The 16,895-nt window shown below is 36.2% G+C and overlaps 1 protein-coding gene across 8 annotated transcripts in view; it reads left to right on the plus strand.

Moving 5' to 3' along the window:
- Window positions 1–15,530, plus strand: part of CCSER2 (coiled-coil serine rich protein 2) — a 76,352-nt gene extending 60,822 nt beyond the window's left edge. For 4 of the 8 annotated variants that reach the window (XM_087766267.1, XM_087766265.1, XM_087766264.1 and 1 more), the window contains one exon: window positions 10,285–15,530. In XM_087766267.1, the coding sequence (XP_087622393.1) occupies window positions 10,285–11,106 (822 nt within the window). In that variant the 3' untranslated portion in view covers window positions 11,107–15,530. Of the gene's footprint in view, window positions 1–1,704; window positions 1,790–6,442; window positions 6,483–10,284 lie in introns of all 8 variants that reach the window. The other 4 variants (XM_087766269.1, XM_087766270.1, XM_087766271.1 and 1 more) reach the window with 2 other exon arrangements.
- Window positions 15,531–16,895: the final 1,365 nt, after the last annotated feature.

Below are 16,895 nucleotides of genomic sequence, written 5' to 3' on the forward strand. Positions count from 1 at the left end.
AATTAAGTATTCTTTTGTACAGTGTTGTGAAAATCCAGAGTTTTTGTTAATGTCTCATCAATCACTGATTGATTAATCTTGTTCCCGGGAATATTTCTGTATTTAATACCTATTCAGCTGATGCAACATACTATATTATTTTGTCATGTTGCTTGACTGAAGCTAGTACTCTTGTTCTTTCATGCAGCAGTGTTGACGTTAATGGTTACGGATGGAGGACTGTAAGAACATGTTAAGTAGTCAATATCTCTATCTAGAGATAATCAGATTAAAGAACTTCTTCCATTTTTTCCTTGGATTTTGCTCCAATAAGTGTTTTATCTCAGCTTCTGAAGAAGAAGAAAGAAGTCTTGTCAGATTTTTTTTCTTTATTTCTTGTTCTAGGTTAAAAATCTTCTGGCTAGCGAATTCTAAGACTTGACTAAATGCATGCGTTAAGTTACATCTTAGCAGTACTGAAACTTGGAATAGTGGTGGATAAAATCTAACTAGATCAGGATAACTGGAAGGTCAGAGAAAGGTTTAAAATTCTGCTAGGATAAATAAAAGCAGAATATTTCTTTATAGAAATAATGTGATGCTTAACATTCTTTTAAAAGAAGCATGGAAATAAAATACTACTTTGTTTGTCCAGCCCTGGCAGTATGATCTGCAGCAGATATGCCAGCAGAGAAACTAGAGAGGAGGGGCAAACTGTGTTCCTGTTTTCTTTGATATAGATGTTTGTTCAGGTATCTTACGTCTGCTGTCTGAAAGAGTACCTACAACTGGTTGCTGTTGATATCTGCTGGTTACTGGTAGCCAGGAGGCAATGGCAATCGTTACTGTGAGCTCTAACATCCCAGAACTCATAAAAGTAGAAGTTTTCAGCTGCTGAATGGTGAAGGGGTTGTAAAGAATTAAACTTGTCTTGCTGAAATAGAAAATCGAGATTTAAGATGGCAGTTCCAGCTTGGATAGATTTCTTTTAAAGGTAAGGGTATAGAGAAAAAGATAGACTGCATAAAATTACTTTCTTGTTTTGAGAATGCAGCAACCACAATGCGTCACTTCTGTGGTGATCTGAACCATCTGACAGGCAAACCCTGCATGGCATTGACATGTGCAATTTTCTGATCCTGAAATGGAAGGCTCAAGCTCCAAGAGCAGAGTGCAAGGAAAACAGTTATATGTCACCTCTCCTCTTTCACATTTAATAATACCATCAAAATATGAGCGAAGTGGACTCTACAGCACCAGGAATTGCTAGAAGATGTGTTTCTATGCGTTAGAAATTTTTTGTTGTAAACTAAAGCTGACTGGTTTTCCTGTAGATTAGTATTAAGCAACTTACTGCTTGGTGAGGCATTTTTAAAACATTTTTGAAAGCTGTAAAAATACAATTTTTAGCATGTATTTTTAACACAAAAAGCTCAGTTCCTACACTTTTCCCTTAAAAACACCTGTAACAGAAATGTGTGCGTATATATTGAATAAAAATGGAGGTATTTTGTAAGATTTCTGACTAGTTTAGGGCATCATAATGTCATTTTTCCTCTGGGCTTTAGTAGCATGTAGCGTTTGCTTTTACAAAGTAGAACAACTGGGAAATATAATGATACCTGTCTGGGGGAAAAAGAAAAAGAATGGTGTGGCTTTTTGGTGTCTTGTTTTTCCCTGTTCTCTTTTTTTATTATACTTCTCCCCCTCTCTCTTTCTGCACAGGGTGGGTATTCTGCTCCCTCCTTCTCTCCCTGGCAGGGCTCATTCCAGGGCATCCCTCGGACTGTTCCACCGCACCGCAGACAGAGTGAGTCTGTACCTCTCACTCATCTCCCTCACCGTGTTCCAGTAGAAGCTTCCCTTTGCACGCACTGTTCATCTCGTAGTATCCTCCTTTCTCAGGCAGATTTACAGGCATACACAATAGTCTGTGGCTAACCAAAATGCTTCCTTCAGCCAGTGTATAAGCAGCTACAACTTATAGCTTTATAACAGTTATTAAATGCTGATTTACTTCAGCGGTTCTTCAGGCAAACTTGAGTAGGCCCTTGTTTCCAGTCTTGTCTTAACATAAATCTTGCTTGCTGCATTTTCCCTTTCTTTTTCATGGCTGTGATATACTATCCTGTTTGTGTATGTGTTCTGTTTGCTCATAAGTCTGCACGTGTGCATATGTGGATGTATTTACATAAATACATTGTGGATGTACATAAAAATGTTGGTGAGGAAGTGTCGTTTTCATTGCCTCTCATGAGAAGTTTTCTTAACTTTTCAGAACGGCTTCCTTGAAACTAATTTTTTTTTTCCTCTCAGTATTTGTTGTAAAAAGGCTTCTAATACATTGAAGTGGCTGTTGCAAAAGTTGCATGATTTATTAACGTTCCTTATGTGCTAGCTACAATGTGGGCTGATATAAGATGCGTTTGTTCTCTTGGCTTGGATCTGCAAAACAAAAGACAATTGCTGATTTTAAAACTGTATGCTTACGTAGACATAGAGAAATGGTAAGTCTTATTTTGTGCTTTGGTATTGCATTATAAACAGATAATTGTTCAAAGAAATATAACTAGTTCATAAAGCTAAAGTTATATTTTTTAAAATGTACTGTAATTTGAGAATTACAGTGTGTTTACAAGAGTGTATTTGGACAAAAAATAAAGGAAAAAGTAAAGTTATGGAAACAAAGAAAAATTTCCAGGGCCAATGGAGATCTGAAGTGTAAGCTGCACCTTGGAAAATTAAGCTTAAATATATTTCAGATTGCAATAATCCTAACTTATTTCGATTACAAGGAAAAAAAAAAATCTTGTAAAGCATTTTGTAAATTGTGTTTCAAATACGCTCTTGTCATTTCTGTGACAATGTTCATTTAAACAACTCATCAGGAACGCACAGCCTGTTTCATAGGCTTTTCTCTATGCAATGGAGGGATGTGCTTCATTTTCCTGTGGTGTTTGTGTGTGTGTAATGAACGCAGAACCACCAAAGCTGATCATCACATCTTCTGTTTCTGGGTAGAGGGCCAGCAGTAGCACAGCCTGGCTATTTTGATGTCCTGTCAGCAGAGAGTCTGAGTTTAAAAAGTTCAGTTTAGACCTGAGGAAGATATAAATGTCACGGTTTTGGGGCTTACTGATTGGAGAGTCAGAATGGGAGGATGGTGTCTGTGCTGCCAGATGTGTGCCTCTAGTGTCGCATCATTCCCATTGACTGCTTAACTGAAGAAGAAAACTTTGCTAATCTTTTAGCAGTTCTCTGAGCCCCCACCTCGTTCCTCCACTAATGGCAGCAGCTTCTTATTCAGGGGTCCCATAGTGAACTTCCGTTACTAAAGCAGGTTGGATTTTTTTAGTATACATCTTATACATTAAATTCTATGAATTACTAGTAAAGGAAATAAAGTAGATGAAAACCGGCCATTGACTAATTAACCTAAACTATAATTAACCTATTGCTTAGGAAAATAAATGTTTCCTATAAGTGAGTGTTCCTAGCCTTTTTCTTTAAGGCCTTAGGTTTGATCAAAAGATAAATACTGAGAATAAAAATACAGTATAAATTAGGAGGTTTCTTGGACATTTTTACTGACACTCTTGCAAAATCAATGATTTATCACTGTGTGAAGAGTCCCATAAGGTAGAACATTACTGGAATTATCACTAGCATCCTTCTTTCCCCACGTTACCTTTTCCCTTGGTTCAGTGGTTTTAGGTCTGCTGGTTTTTGAGCTAGTACGGAATGCCAAATGTGGGGTTTCGAGGCAAGCAGTGAGCTGGGTGTCACCACCGAGAATAGGAAAACAGCCTTAAAATCAATGTTAGTGTTCTTTTGCAATAGTGTAGAGAAGGCTATGGGAACATGAAGTAGTCTCAGTTTTTGTTTGGCTGTGTTTTCTGTCTGGAGACCTTGGAATTCAAGCATTTCTTCTCTAACTTCTGGATCCCAAACCTAAAATATCATCTGCGCTTGTGAATACTTCAGGTTTCTTCACTGTTGTTGATAGCTGATGGATACATAGATCACTTACAAGCACTGCAGATTATGAGAGTATAAATCTGTAAACTGTTCATATTTAGTTGTTTGTATACTGTAATATAATTTTACTGCTGCTATACGGTAATATGACAATTACTGCTGCTACGTAATATTACAATACTATCATACTGACAGTTCTTCTCTATTAGCACCAGTTACAATGTTAGCATACCTACTGCTTAACTTGCCCTATGCACTTACCCTATCACTGCACTTCGTTAACATGCTTTAGAATTGGATGTATGTTTTGCACTTTTAATGAGAATTAATTTTTAATACTTTTATTAACTTCATGTTGTTTCAACAGCCTTGGAAACAATTCAGCATTTTGTATTTCATAAACACTTTCATAATAGTACATTGGTTTTTGTCATTTTATGAACAAAATTGTATGTTTTTATTCCTCTAACTCCCATGTATCTTGAACTCAACTCTTACGTAATGGTCCTTTATTTTTCTCTTGGTTATAGGATATAATTTGATGACATAGCAAACTTTCTTCAGTACAATTTAAAACTTTTGCATTTTTATTCTGGAGCTGTAATGATGCAGCTCTAGAAACACAGTATTTAGAATACACATTGTCAGTGAACCAAGTACGAACTCTTGTTGTAATACAAGAATACTATACCACTTTCTCTAGGCCTCTGGCCCCAAGTACTTCTCCAAACAGAAACACAGGTGAAAACTGTTTTGTTACCCAAGCATTGGAGTTGTTCACATCTCTGCTTACTAAGCACTTCATGGAAAAAGTACTTAGACTTCTTGTGTGTAAGCATTGCAAATAAAGGTAATGTTGGCAATTCTAGCAGGTGATATGTAGCTTTTTATCACCAGCAAGAAAGCTGTTGTATGCACATTGACTATGAGTCCAGTCCAGGCTTTGCTTTTTCATGCTTTTTTTTTTTTTTTTTTTTTTTTTAAACAAGGGTGCATTGCTTAACACTATGAAATGTTTCCAAACCTGTATTGACCGATTCGGGTTCTCTGTAGGGTGTACAAAGTGTTGCTGCGAGCAGAACAAAGTTGCTTCAGAATATTATCTTGGAAGTTCTATGACTCATGTTAAGAGAGTGACAAATTATTAAAAATGTCCTGGAATCATTAGATTACTGTCCTTTATATGTATTTTTGCTCTGAGATGAGTGTTCAGCTACAGGAAGAAATGTCTTTTAAGAAAAACTCCCTTCTCCCAAGTTAGGTAGTTGCAGATTGGACTACAAGAGGAATGTCTCTTGTACCTAACTAAGTATCTATTTGCAAACAAAACTTAATTTTATGTGTGGTCATATTTGTCTGTTTGTTGCACATATATCTGTATTTATGGATGAAATGCCTGCCTTGATGTAGTTATATATTACTTTCAGTAATTTTTCTTTGAGAAAGACAGTATTTTTCTTTAAGTTGGGGTTTTTATATGGGCTATCCAGAAAAAGAATAATGCTATGCCATATTGCCAATTATTTTACTACCCCCCCCCATCAGTGGTGGTTTAAAAAAAAAAAAATTAAGGTTGTTTTGTATCATTATTTGAAGTCATATTCCATAGTGTGGAATCTTTATTTTACAATGTTGAAATATGGGTTTAATATAGCTAGCTAAAAGGGAGAAAAAAAAAATCTAAAATGAAGGTATTGACAAATGCTACAGATTTAAGGTGTGAAATCTTGATGTTTTCCAGAGGTAGAAAATGAGAGTTGCCTAGTGTAGGCTTTTGGTAAGGCTGTGTCTTCAAATGAAGGCCTGTGAAGTGACAGCTTATCCTGTGCCAAGGCAGTGAGATAAGGGATGTCAGAACTGATCAGAAAATGAAAAACTTATGCAGCTGAGTTTGTGTCCCCCTCCCACCCCCCCCCCCAAAACAAACAAACAAAAATACGAACAAAAAAAAAGCCAAAAAAAAAACAAAACCAAAAAACCTTGGTAGTTTGGAGTCTCTTCAAGCTCGTGAGTGAGTTGCTAGGAAGATGGGTTATTAAACAGTATGGGCAACATGGTCAAAATATGTAATACAGTGTATCTTACAACATTGTTGTTCATTGTTAGATATCTAACATGTATGTGCGTGGATGCAAATATTTTTGATGTATACAGTTGTAATCATACACACAAATTCTAGTTACAGCTCTAAACATATTTGAAGTGTAAGAGATTAACTGTGTTAAAAGATTTCAAGTTATAAGAGCAAAGGTATTCCATGCAGGTCTTGCTATAAATATTGTTTGTACTGCATTACTTAAACACTATTGCTACCTTTGTTTCTGGAAGGTGGATTAAAAAACAATGGGGGACATGGTAATTGCAATTTAAATGGTGAAAAGTTGCAGTTCTGTCATGGCAATTGCTCATTGTTTTGTCTTGGTCCTCTGACATCATTGTCCTTGTCTTTTTCTTGTCTCTGCTTTCCCATTATGCCATTGGCAAGGAGTTGAGAAGTTAGTCCATTACTTCTGTGATAAAGCGTGGTACAGTACAACTTCAGATTTCTTCCCATCTCCTCCTCACGCATTTTCACTGTTGGTTTTTATACCCTATGCATGATGCATGTCTATCGGAGATGTGCATGCAGTTCTCAAATTTCTCATTGCTTCACTTCCCTCGTTTCTCAAAATACTGCAGGGACAAAATGCCTTTATTTCATTCTACAGAGGTATTATATAGAGAATTGAGATGGGGATTGAGGTTAGAGATACAGGATAACCAAAACAAAACTGGAGGGAATTTTAAAGTAGTGATATTGCAATGAATATCACTGTCATGACCACATTGATTGAACTTCTTTATCAGTATAACATGTCTCAGTTTTCCAACACAAAGCCAGTGCTATCTCAGTGGTTCAATAACTGTGTAGTAATGGTAATCCTCTTTGTGGATATGTTGTCATTTTTCTCTGGATGATGTAACAGCCAGTTCTACCTGAGAGAAATAAGAGAAAAATCTCTTAAGTTAATGTGGTAGGGACTGCAATTTAATAATTTTGATTGGTGCATCAATGCATACAAGTCTTTGAAGTTTTTGCTGCTACAGAAAAGTCTAATTCTTTGTTGTGCAAAAAAAAGCATGTGCACAAAACGTTTTGTCTAATGTACTCTCAATTTGGGGAGAACTAATTTTCTTCAGTTACGTTGTACTTGAAATGTTTTAGAGTCCAACTTTACGTTTTAGGAGCATCCCATAGGAATGCAGGTGTTCGTCCACCTGAGTATTTTCTTCATGGGACAAAACCAGAAGTCTGGTTAGCATAATAGTCTACACCAAGTCATGGTCTATCCCACCCCGAAATATTACCGAAAGTGCACTCAAAGCAATGCAGATGACAAACTTTTTTTTAAGACTTCCATGAAATAAAATACTGTGCCTAGAAGGTGGAATGCTTCTTTATCTTTCTATTCCCCCTCCTTCTTGTGATGGAATTCACCAAGTACTAGTCCTTCTGCTGGCTGTTTTTTTGACTAATAACATGGTCATAATTTATTAAGACTTCCCTAATAAAAGAAAAACTTGTGTATAAGGCAAAGATGTAAGCTGTGGATGAAGATAATGCACTTTTCAGTGTTAGATACCTTGTGAACTGTTACTTGCATATTTTGGAAGTGGTGTTTTTCTGCTTTCAGCGTCATCTTCAATGTTAATGCATGTAGCAATTTGAAGAGGTTAAAATCTGTAATTATGATAATTGGACAGACTTTGACTAAGTAGAAACACAAAAATAGAAAACAGTACAGTATTTAAAACAACTTAGCAAAGACGATACCATAGCTTTAGTGTTCTTATAATTCTGAGCATGTAGCTGTTTTCTACCTTTGAATTGCTAACTTTCTGGATATTAAGCTGCTGAGACCTTTCTAGGTTATGAAGGATAATGAGTAAAATAGGTATTTGGCTATTTTTATATTTAAAAATGCAAAATTGTGCAAATGGAAAAGCTCAAATAATACCTAGTTTTTGTCAAAAGAACTCGAAATAGCATTATCAAAAGCTTGCTTCTTTGCTGTATTTCAGATGGTTTTGTGTTTAACTCAACTTTCCATACAGATTTAGTTTCTTCTGTAACTTACAAATTTTTCATTTTGCTGATAACTAAGATTATTTGGTATAAAGTTAGATTTGTAATGCTCAGATTAGATATTTATCTGCATTTTTGAAGACTGGCATTTAGAAACCCTTTCTAGGTGAGGGGAAAAAGTTTTCTGACAATTATTTTTACATATTAGAATTTGACACAATACTCTTTGCTATAAATGTACTAATTTTTTACTTCACGTAGGATTAGAAAATTTGAATTACTTGTTGAAGTATTTGTATGGAAATCAGGTATATAGTGCTTTGGTTTCTGCACTCATTTTTAGCGGTTTTGTTTTTGCAGGTGAGGTCTCAAATCAATAAATCGTTTTGGCTAACATCTGTCTGTCAGTTTGTAAGCTGGAAGGATAATGACTTCTGTAACCCATTACATAAACACTGAAAAATGACAAAAATATCTGGAGGATTAATTTTTTTTAAGCTGTAACTCTCTATGTGTTGAATTATTAATTTTGTTTAGTACTTCTTTCCTGTAGGATTGCTTGGTTAAGAAGGATTCACAAAGTTAAGCTAGTTTTGGTCACATTAGGAATAATGTTTTGATACTCATTTTGACACCATTTTGAAGGCGCTTTTTTCCTTATTCTCCTCCTCCCTCTTTCCAAAACAATCGTATTCAGACTGCTCAACATATTTGCACTTACCTGTGTCTCACTTGCTGGTGTCACTGGTCCAGCTTAGATGTTGCCTTTGCTTACAGGTAGAACCGGTATATTCTAAAGGGGGAAAAACTACTAGTAAACCAAAATTCAACTGAGAAACCTTGATATTTCTCTCATTACCATTAAATTTTTTTCTTGATGAGGAATTTTGAGGATTCAGTTTTCAGTAGTAATCCTGCCAGGGAAAAGATGAAAAGCTTGAAGAATCCCAAGACGTGCTGTCGTCGTAGAAATGTAACAAGACTGGCATGCACAGCTATCATTACATTCTTCCTGCTGATTCTAAGAAGAGCTAAAAAGACCAGACAAATAATTGGCTTTCTCATTTAGGAGTTGTGAAGATTTCAAGAGAGTGACTGAAGTGACATTTTTAGTCAAATCTCTTAAAGACAAACACTGCTTCTTTTTTACTGACTATATTACGCTAGTAAACAAATATTATAAGCCTGTTTACTATGTACAGGCAATCGGTCAATTGGTAAGAATTCAAGTAGTTTAGGGATAAGACTAGCTTGTAGTAGTTCAGTTCCCCTCCTTTATAAAGAAAATGAGAAAATCATCCAAACATGAAACTTGCTAAAACTATAGGTTTTGGGTTTTGCCATGAATTGCAGAATTTTTAATAATTCTTCCAACTTCTTTATAAAAGTTGCAGGTCTAGGATGTGTTTGTGAAGATAGCGCACATATTAATCTTTAAAGTCTTTTTACAGGGAAGAGCAAAGAGAAAATAGAAATGACCCAGAAGAGGTACTGGCAGTTCTCTTGTCTGATACATGTCTGATCAGATTGTATCTTCTGAAAAAATGTAAAATTAAGTTATCTTTATCTGTTTGTTATCAGTGTAGTAGTATATGATCTCTAACTTCACATGTACTTTGCTGTACTGCTTTGTTGAAGATGGTTTCTTTATCAGCCCATTTGAAATCCATTCAAGATAAAACAGTTACCTAAGTCCAGTCAGTAACCTAATTACAACATACCCGTATCGAATTTTTCTGACCTCAGTAAGGCAAGGAAAATGCAATGTAAGTTCATGTGGTCCATTAAACTCCTTTCCTGCCTGTACAGTATGGAACATTGATAAAAGGTTTGGGATAGTTAACTTGAGTATGCAGTGAACAGAAATTAAGATGGATACAGTCTGATAGCCATTGCATTTGTTTATTAGGGACTTGAATCGGAATTGATCAGTACTCATGTGCCATCCTTACGCGGTCCTGCAGATTTAGGCAAAACCATCAACCATGCCTTTTTCATGTTTCTTTTTTAAGCTAATCAGTTTCTTTTTTATCTTTATGTTGTTGGGTATTTCAGTGCTAGTATATTTTTTTCTACTTAAGTTACAAGTCACATTTGTACATGTCCCATGAACCATCCTGTTTTGCCAAAGTCAAAGTTTTGATTTAAAAAAAACAGATACACAGCCCTTATCAAGCATCCCGTCAGCGCACATTGGATTCAGAATGTTATCTGGTGTTATCTTTGCCTAATATATTATTGTATTCTTTTCTCTTTAACAGCCTCAAGTACTACAGCCTTCCAGCAGCCTTCCCAGTTCCACAGACCTCGCCCAGGGAAAATTAATAAAAATGCCACATATCGAGGCCCACAGTGAATATCCTAAACATGGTCTGCATGAAAATAGCAATCATCAGAATCAAAATGCTGCAAATGCCTCTCTCACAAATAGCCTGAAAGATGTAAACACTTTAATGAGCATACAGTTAAACATAAAAGATGAGAATATATCATATTTGGAAAATTTGAAAAATAAAAATTCTGAAGACCCTGGCGAGGTTGCTAGTAATAAAGAAGGTGCATTACCATCTCGTTCCTGTTTTCAGACCTCTCCACGAGCTGATGCTAGAGAGGTGCAGACTGAATTAGCTGTGAAAGGTCAACCCTCATTCACAAACCAGGCTTCTCAGCCAAAGACTTTAAGAATCGCAAAGCCCCCAAATGCTTTAGTGCCTCCTTCAATGGCCGTTCTCGCACGATCTGCAAACCATTCCGCTGCTTCCAGGGAACCTGAGCTTCTACCATCAAGTAGTTCGACTCAGCTACAGCCAACATCTGGTCAGGATAACCTAAAGGGTAAACAGAGTCAGAAAGTGTCTAAACTTCGCCCACCAACCATGTCCTTTGTTAAATCTAAGCAAATGAGCAGTCAGAAATCCACACCAGTATCTGCAGAGCCTCAAAACACCTGTTTGAAGACTAACATCCCAAAGCCACCGGTACAGAGAAAGGAAAATGCGCAAACACAGAATACGAGTTTGCATGCTGGTGATAGTTTGCCCGCTAATCGGCATTCCCGCCTCCCTAAACCAAAGACACATTGAGGACATACCTACAACTCATTGAATGATGCCATACATTCAACTATTTCCTATGTATTGACTGCCTTTGAGGCTGCTTTATCTACAGCCTGCAAATCCTGAGTTGATATTAAAAATAGCATCTTTCTTTAGTGTTTGCATACTCCATCCTGTTATGTTCTGAGGCTCATGTTGTGAGCTGTGCAGCTTCTCTTGAGAGAGTGTTTTATTATATCATAGGTCTGTATTAAAGATTGTATTGCCCGGTGATCTTGGTAACTAAGCAAATACTGAAGTCTGTGGTGACCACAAATACTAGAATGCTGCACTATGTGCTTCAGGATGGCAGAAATAATTTCTTACCTCTGTTGATTTGAGTTATTAGACAATGAAATTACTATTAAGTTTAACTTCTTGGTTCTGAGTACTCGCTGGGTTAGAGTGGTGGAAAATTAGACTTAGTAGCAGATGTTTTATTGGCCATAATTCTGACTCTGTATTCCAGAGGCCTATGCAAAAATCCTTGTATTTATCATTATCTCAAGACTGACATATTTAATGTTATTTAATCTGATGGGTTGGGTGGGTTGTGTTGTTTTGTTTTGCTGTAATCTGAAATTGCTCTGTTCCTTATTTATCCCATTTTCACTGTTCACAGACAATAAGCAGATTTCACAGGGTGAAACAAATCTTCTCTCTTAAACATCATCATTTGTTAAAAGATTGTGGTATGTTTTTATTGTGTTGAATAGACACATTACCGGGTAGATTCTTGAAACGCAGTGCTAAGGATACTTGTGCAAAAACCTTCCAATACAGGCTCTTATGAATTGGTAAGTAGGGAGCCTCTGGGAATAAGGGGTCCATAACACCTATGTCGAGGTTGCACAACATCCATTTTAATTAATATTTTTTAACTTTTATTGTACTACTTGTATTTATTGATTTCTGTTTAATATTGAAGGACTCTAAAGTACCTGACTTGAAATTTTGCACAAACTTTACCATATATGTAAGGATTTGAAACTATTTTACAGAATAAAACTTGTATTAAAAAAAAGCAACTATTTAAAAATAATTAATTAACCCCACTTACTTGCTTTGAGCAATCTTATTATGTCCTAATCCAGAGCTGGTACTCTTAAGAGTTTTTCAGAGATGTGTATTTTGTTTTTGGGGTTTCTGTAAATTTTTTTTGTAACTTCTGAAGTAGTGCATGATAACTGGGAAGGAGCTTTTTGGGGAAATAAAGAAAAAAAAAATTTCTGCTCTCTAGGAGAAGTATTTTTTCTGAAAGTGGTCTAGAAATATATGCCCATCATGGTGCTACTATGGGGCCATGACATATGTACTGTGAGTTAAAGATACGCATATCCAGTGAAGCTTTCCAGAAATGTAATGTTATGTTACAGCTCTAATTCTTCCCTTCTTTCCTATCACTGTCTCTTGGATGTTACCAGTTGGGTTTTTTTTTTTCTGTTCTTGAATTGGTTTTAAAATCATCAGCAGAAGGCTGTTAGAATAACTTTGCTCAAAATCTGTCCCTGAACAGCGTATAATGTCAGTAAAATGAAACATAGTAATAGTTTGTTCTAGGCTTTGGCTATAGGACATTGACATATTACAGTATTATTTTGAGAGAATTAAAGTGAATAGGTGTAGACATTTCATAGATAAGATCAATAATCATCTTCTGTAATATAAGCCATTTAACTAGGGGTATCCTGATGGATACCTGAGTTGGATGGGAGAAGGAAAAAAATAGAATCATCTCACCTGAATTTCTCAGTACATAATTAATACGCAAGAAAGTTTTTTGGATTTGTCACGCTGTAAATTCTTTTAACTGACAATGAGGTGGAAAAATGAAAAGCTGGGAGAAAAATGGGTAGGGGGGAGGCTCTATTTCAGAACTGCTTATATCAAGTTGAAGTAAGAGACCTGCAGGACTTCCGGTTAACTGGGGCGAAGACAATGTACGCACGAAGTAACAAGAGTAACATTAATTGTTACACTTGATATAGGATGAAAATAACTACAATTCAAGATTGCTGTAACAGTTATTCTCCAGGAAAAATTCATTCTTTCCTTGAAAAGCATTGAATTAGATGGCCTTCAGTGTTAGCATTTACTTTTGTTAAGAAAATAAAACTGAATTTTTATATTCCCCAAAACTAGCTCCTGGCAGCTAACTGTGTTTCTCAGGAGTTTAAAAACTGCTGAGCGAAAGATCAGATTCCTGGTTCATTTTCTGGTCCATATAGATTTCTATGGAAGGTGTTTTTTTTTTTTTTTTAAGTTTACTTTCCTTGAAGAGAAGCTGATTTTATTTTTAGTTGTATATGATTTTGTATAAAAAGATGATTTTCACTTAACGCTATTGACAGAGATATTTCACCATGAGTTCTTTTGCTTCTTATTCTGGAGGTGTCACCAATCTGATTTAGTGATGTTAAAATTTTTCTGTTTACATTTAAAAGTATAGATATCTATCTATCTGCACCTTTACTGAAAATTAAGGAACGTAGCAAAGAGATGATCAGGGTTTTCATAAAAAAAGATAGTTCTTAATTTTTTTTCCCCCAGAAGGACAAAAATATATTTATTATGTGGGGTTATTTTTTTCTGTGTTAAAGGAGCATAAGTAGATTATATTCTTTGTTATATCATTTCCCCATTTTGTTCTGACAGATTAGTGAGACATTGAGCTGGAGACAGCAGGATTTGATCACAGATGAGACAGATGCTAGCCTGAATTTGTATTCAGCTGCTAACCTCGCATCCCTCTAAAGAAAACTACATATTTTGGCTCTTCAGACTTTACCAGGGAAGGCTCTGTTGCATGTATAGTTAAGTCCAGAGTATGAGCAAAGCCTATCAGTAGATGGGCAACTGAAAGAGAAGTAGCGAAGTGAAGTTTGAAGCTTCACTTTGGTGAAGGACGGGGGTTGGGGGGAGATGGATAAGAGGGTGCTGTGTAGAGCTTGTCAAATGGGATTAAGTATTTTCAGGTAACATTATCTGCCTTATGGAAGGTGCAGATATATGATCAGTACTGGTGCAGATTATCCTAAATGCATAAATTAAAGGATTTGATACCTTCAGGGTTTTTTTAGGTTTCTAAAACTAGTTTATTGCCATTTTTTTGTTTCTGATTTCTCATTCTTTTGTGCAATATTCACAAAAGTATTAAACTACTGTTCAGTATGTGTGTACAGAGGCAATTACGCATTTTAACAAGTGAATAAACACAAATGACAAAAACAGAATTGCACTTTAAATGAGCTTTATTGCTTGGAGTTGTGCCTAAAATAATCTAGATGCCTCCTGCTGTGTGTGGCTTTTGTTTGAAACTAATTTCCCTGCTAGTGTTGCCGTTTCCAAGGTATCTTCACATCACTTTCACAGAATTGATATGCACTCTAGCATGTTTAAAAATATTCATATAGTGTACTGAGTTTTTGTTGTGCAATGACTTTAATTTAACTGTGGAATTTTAACTCTGATGATGCAGCCAGATTGTTACCTTCCCCTTCCCTGAAGCTGGCACTTCCTACTGCCAATCAAGGCCGATGGCAAAACTTCCCTAGGACTAGCATAGCCCTTAAAGAATAACGTTCCCAGCGTATGTTTTTGTTTGAGAAAAGAAGTGCAATAGTATCTCTTAGGCTGTCTTGAAATAATCACAGAGGCCCTGAAAATCCAAAATGGCCCCGAATTCTTCATACGGTTCCAAAAAAAGTGGGTTCCTCAACTTAAATCTCATAGCAGTGAGACTAGACATAGCAACTAGACTGCATCACAGGTCAGTAAAATTCATTTCATCCTTGATCTAAATGCTGATTTGTTGTAACGATGCTAGAAAACTGAATACCATTTGCGTGATTTACTTTGTTTGCATGTCACAACCATATGCGCATTCTGAAGTGTCATACTTGGGTAGGTTGCATGTTGGGGGGGAAGTATTTCTGTTCTTGCACAAGACATGATCCTCTTAATGCGGACATTTTTCTTGCCATACAAATGGAAATCCATTCTTGAATTGGGGTTCCGTAGCTATTCCTTATCTCGTTATAGTGGCTTTTTCTGAGCAGAGTGGATTTAATACATGACCCTGGTGGTAGGACTCAGTATAGTAATCTTACAACTATGCTATCAAGGAAATTCAGTCACTGTTGTGGTAAAGCTGCTCACTGCCTACTTAATTGTAAAAGCACCACAATAAAAACAATATAATTCCAGTGTCAGTGAAATCTTAAATTCAATACTAGCTAAAACAAGAGGTACCCTTACTATCTGCTTTGTTGTTTTTGTTTTTTTAACCCAGGTCAGAGTAAATACTGTATATTGGAATTTGCTTGTAAAGTTGATTTAAAGACCTGTTATGTAAAAATTCTTTCCTCAATGTTGCTCTAGTGAATAAAAATAAAAGTCATAATTCTAATAAGTATCTATTTCTCCTGACTGTTCACTTCATGTATGGGTTATTCTAAGTCATTGACTGTGTAGAATTATAGGACTCTAGACAGGAGATTTGGGAGGAGATTATGCTTATGCTTACAATGTTTTCTCATGAAATTGTCTTTCTCCAACAGACTTGCAGGCTTTTAGCATGAGACTTTTTTACTAAAGAAAAAAGAAAAGGAAAAACCAAAAAAAGACACATAGAAAAGTTAAACATTTTAATGTATTGTGTGCAGATGAACAAGGACTGATCTGGCTAGTTTTTAAAGGTATGTTATTTCACCTCTAATGCACAGTTGAGGAGAGAAGAGTATTTCATGGAGGTTTCTTATGTCATAAGAGATTACTTTGAGAAAGTTATTTCCCCACAGGAGTCCAAATCAATGCAATGTATGCATACATGTAAACACTCATAACAAGCTCCTAATTGTGTATCAGTATTTTGCCCATGGTTTAAATGTTTTATTATTCTTGAGAGAAAAGGAAATCTGCTCCTCTAATTTCATCTGACCTCTTTCAGTAGATAGGTCAAGTTTGAAATTTCCATCAAAATTTGGGGATTTGTAAAGGGGGAATCCTGTAGTTTGAAGAAAGAACATTTTAAAAAATGCTGCAGACAGACACTTGTAATCCTTAACCTAAGGTTTTGTTTTGAGCTTCAGGGTAATCTTTGAAAACTTTCACAGGTTTTGGGGGTGGGGGGAACCTCCTGCATAGGGTTTCCAAGTTCAAACACATGTTTTAGGTGCCTTCCTCAACTGCAGCCCAAAAAGGTAGTTACATATCGTGGATCCTCCTGCCTTGTAGTTCTGCTGGGTAAGTGTGCTCTTTGTTACTTGATGGACAAGACTGTGATACAGTCATGTCTAATCCTATCGGTGTGATCATCAGATGTTAAACAGCTGATGTAATGACATGTAAATAGTGTTCCTAAAAGCTGTAATGCACAACTTCCCTGTCTTTTCTGCCCTCTCCCATCCAGAGGCAAAGGCCTTGTGGCAGTGGTGAGTGATGTTCTGCTTACTGGACTGACGGCAATGGTCTCCTGACACTGGAAGAGATGCGCTTTACTGTCATGGGGCAGAATATCGCATGAGGAGAAAGTGTTAGATGATGAGAAATTTCTGACGTTTCCCTTCTTTTGCAACCCAGAATTGACAGCCTTTGCACCTTTCCTTGTACAGGAATGGTTTATTTTTTATGAGCTTAACTGGATGCAGCTGAATTAGTTAGACCAGTTAATACTGAAGCACACATAACATCAACTAGATTAATGCGGTTGCCGTTTTCCCTAGGTTATGAATATTGGCTGCTGTTTCAAATGAGAATTGGCTTTTAGCAGAGGGCAT

The sequence above is a fragment of the Nipponia nippon genome, unplaced genomic scaffold (assembly GCF_047370975.1).
Source record: "Nipponia nippon isolate SJK-2023a ecotype South Korea unplaced genomic scaffold, ASM4737097v1 scaffold_3, whole genome shotgun sequence".
Classification (NCBI taxonomy): Eukaryota; Metazoa; Chordata; class Aves; order Pelecaniformes; family Threskiornithidae; genus Nipponia; species Nipponia nippon.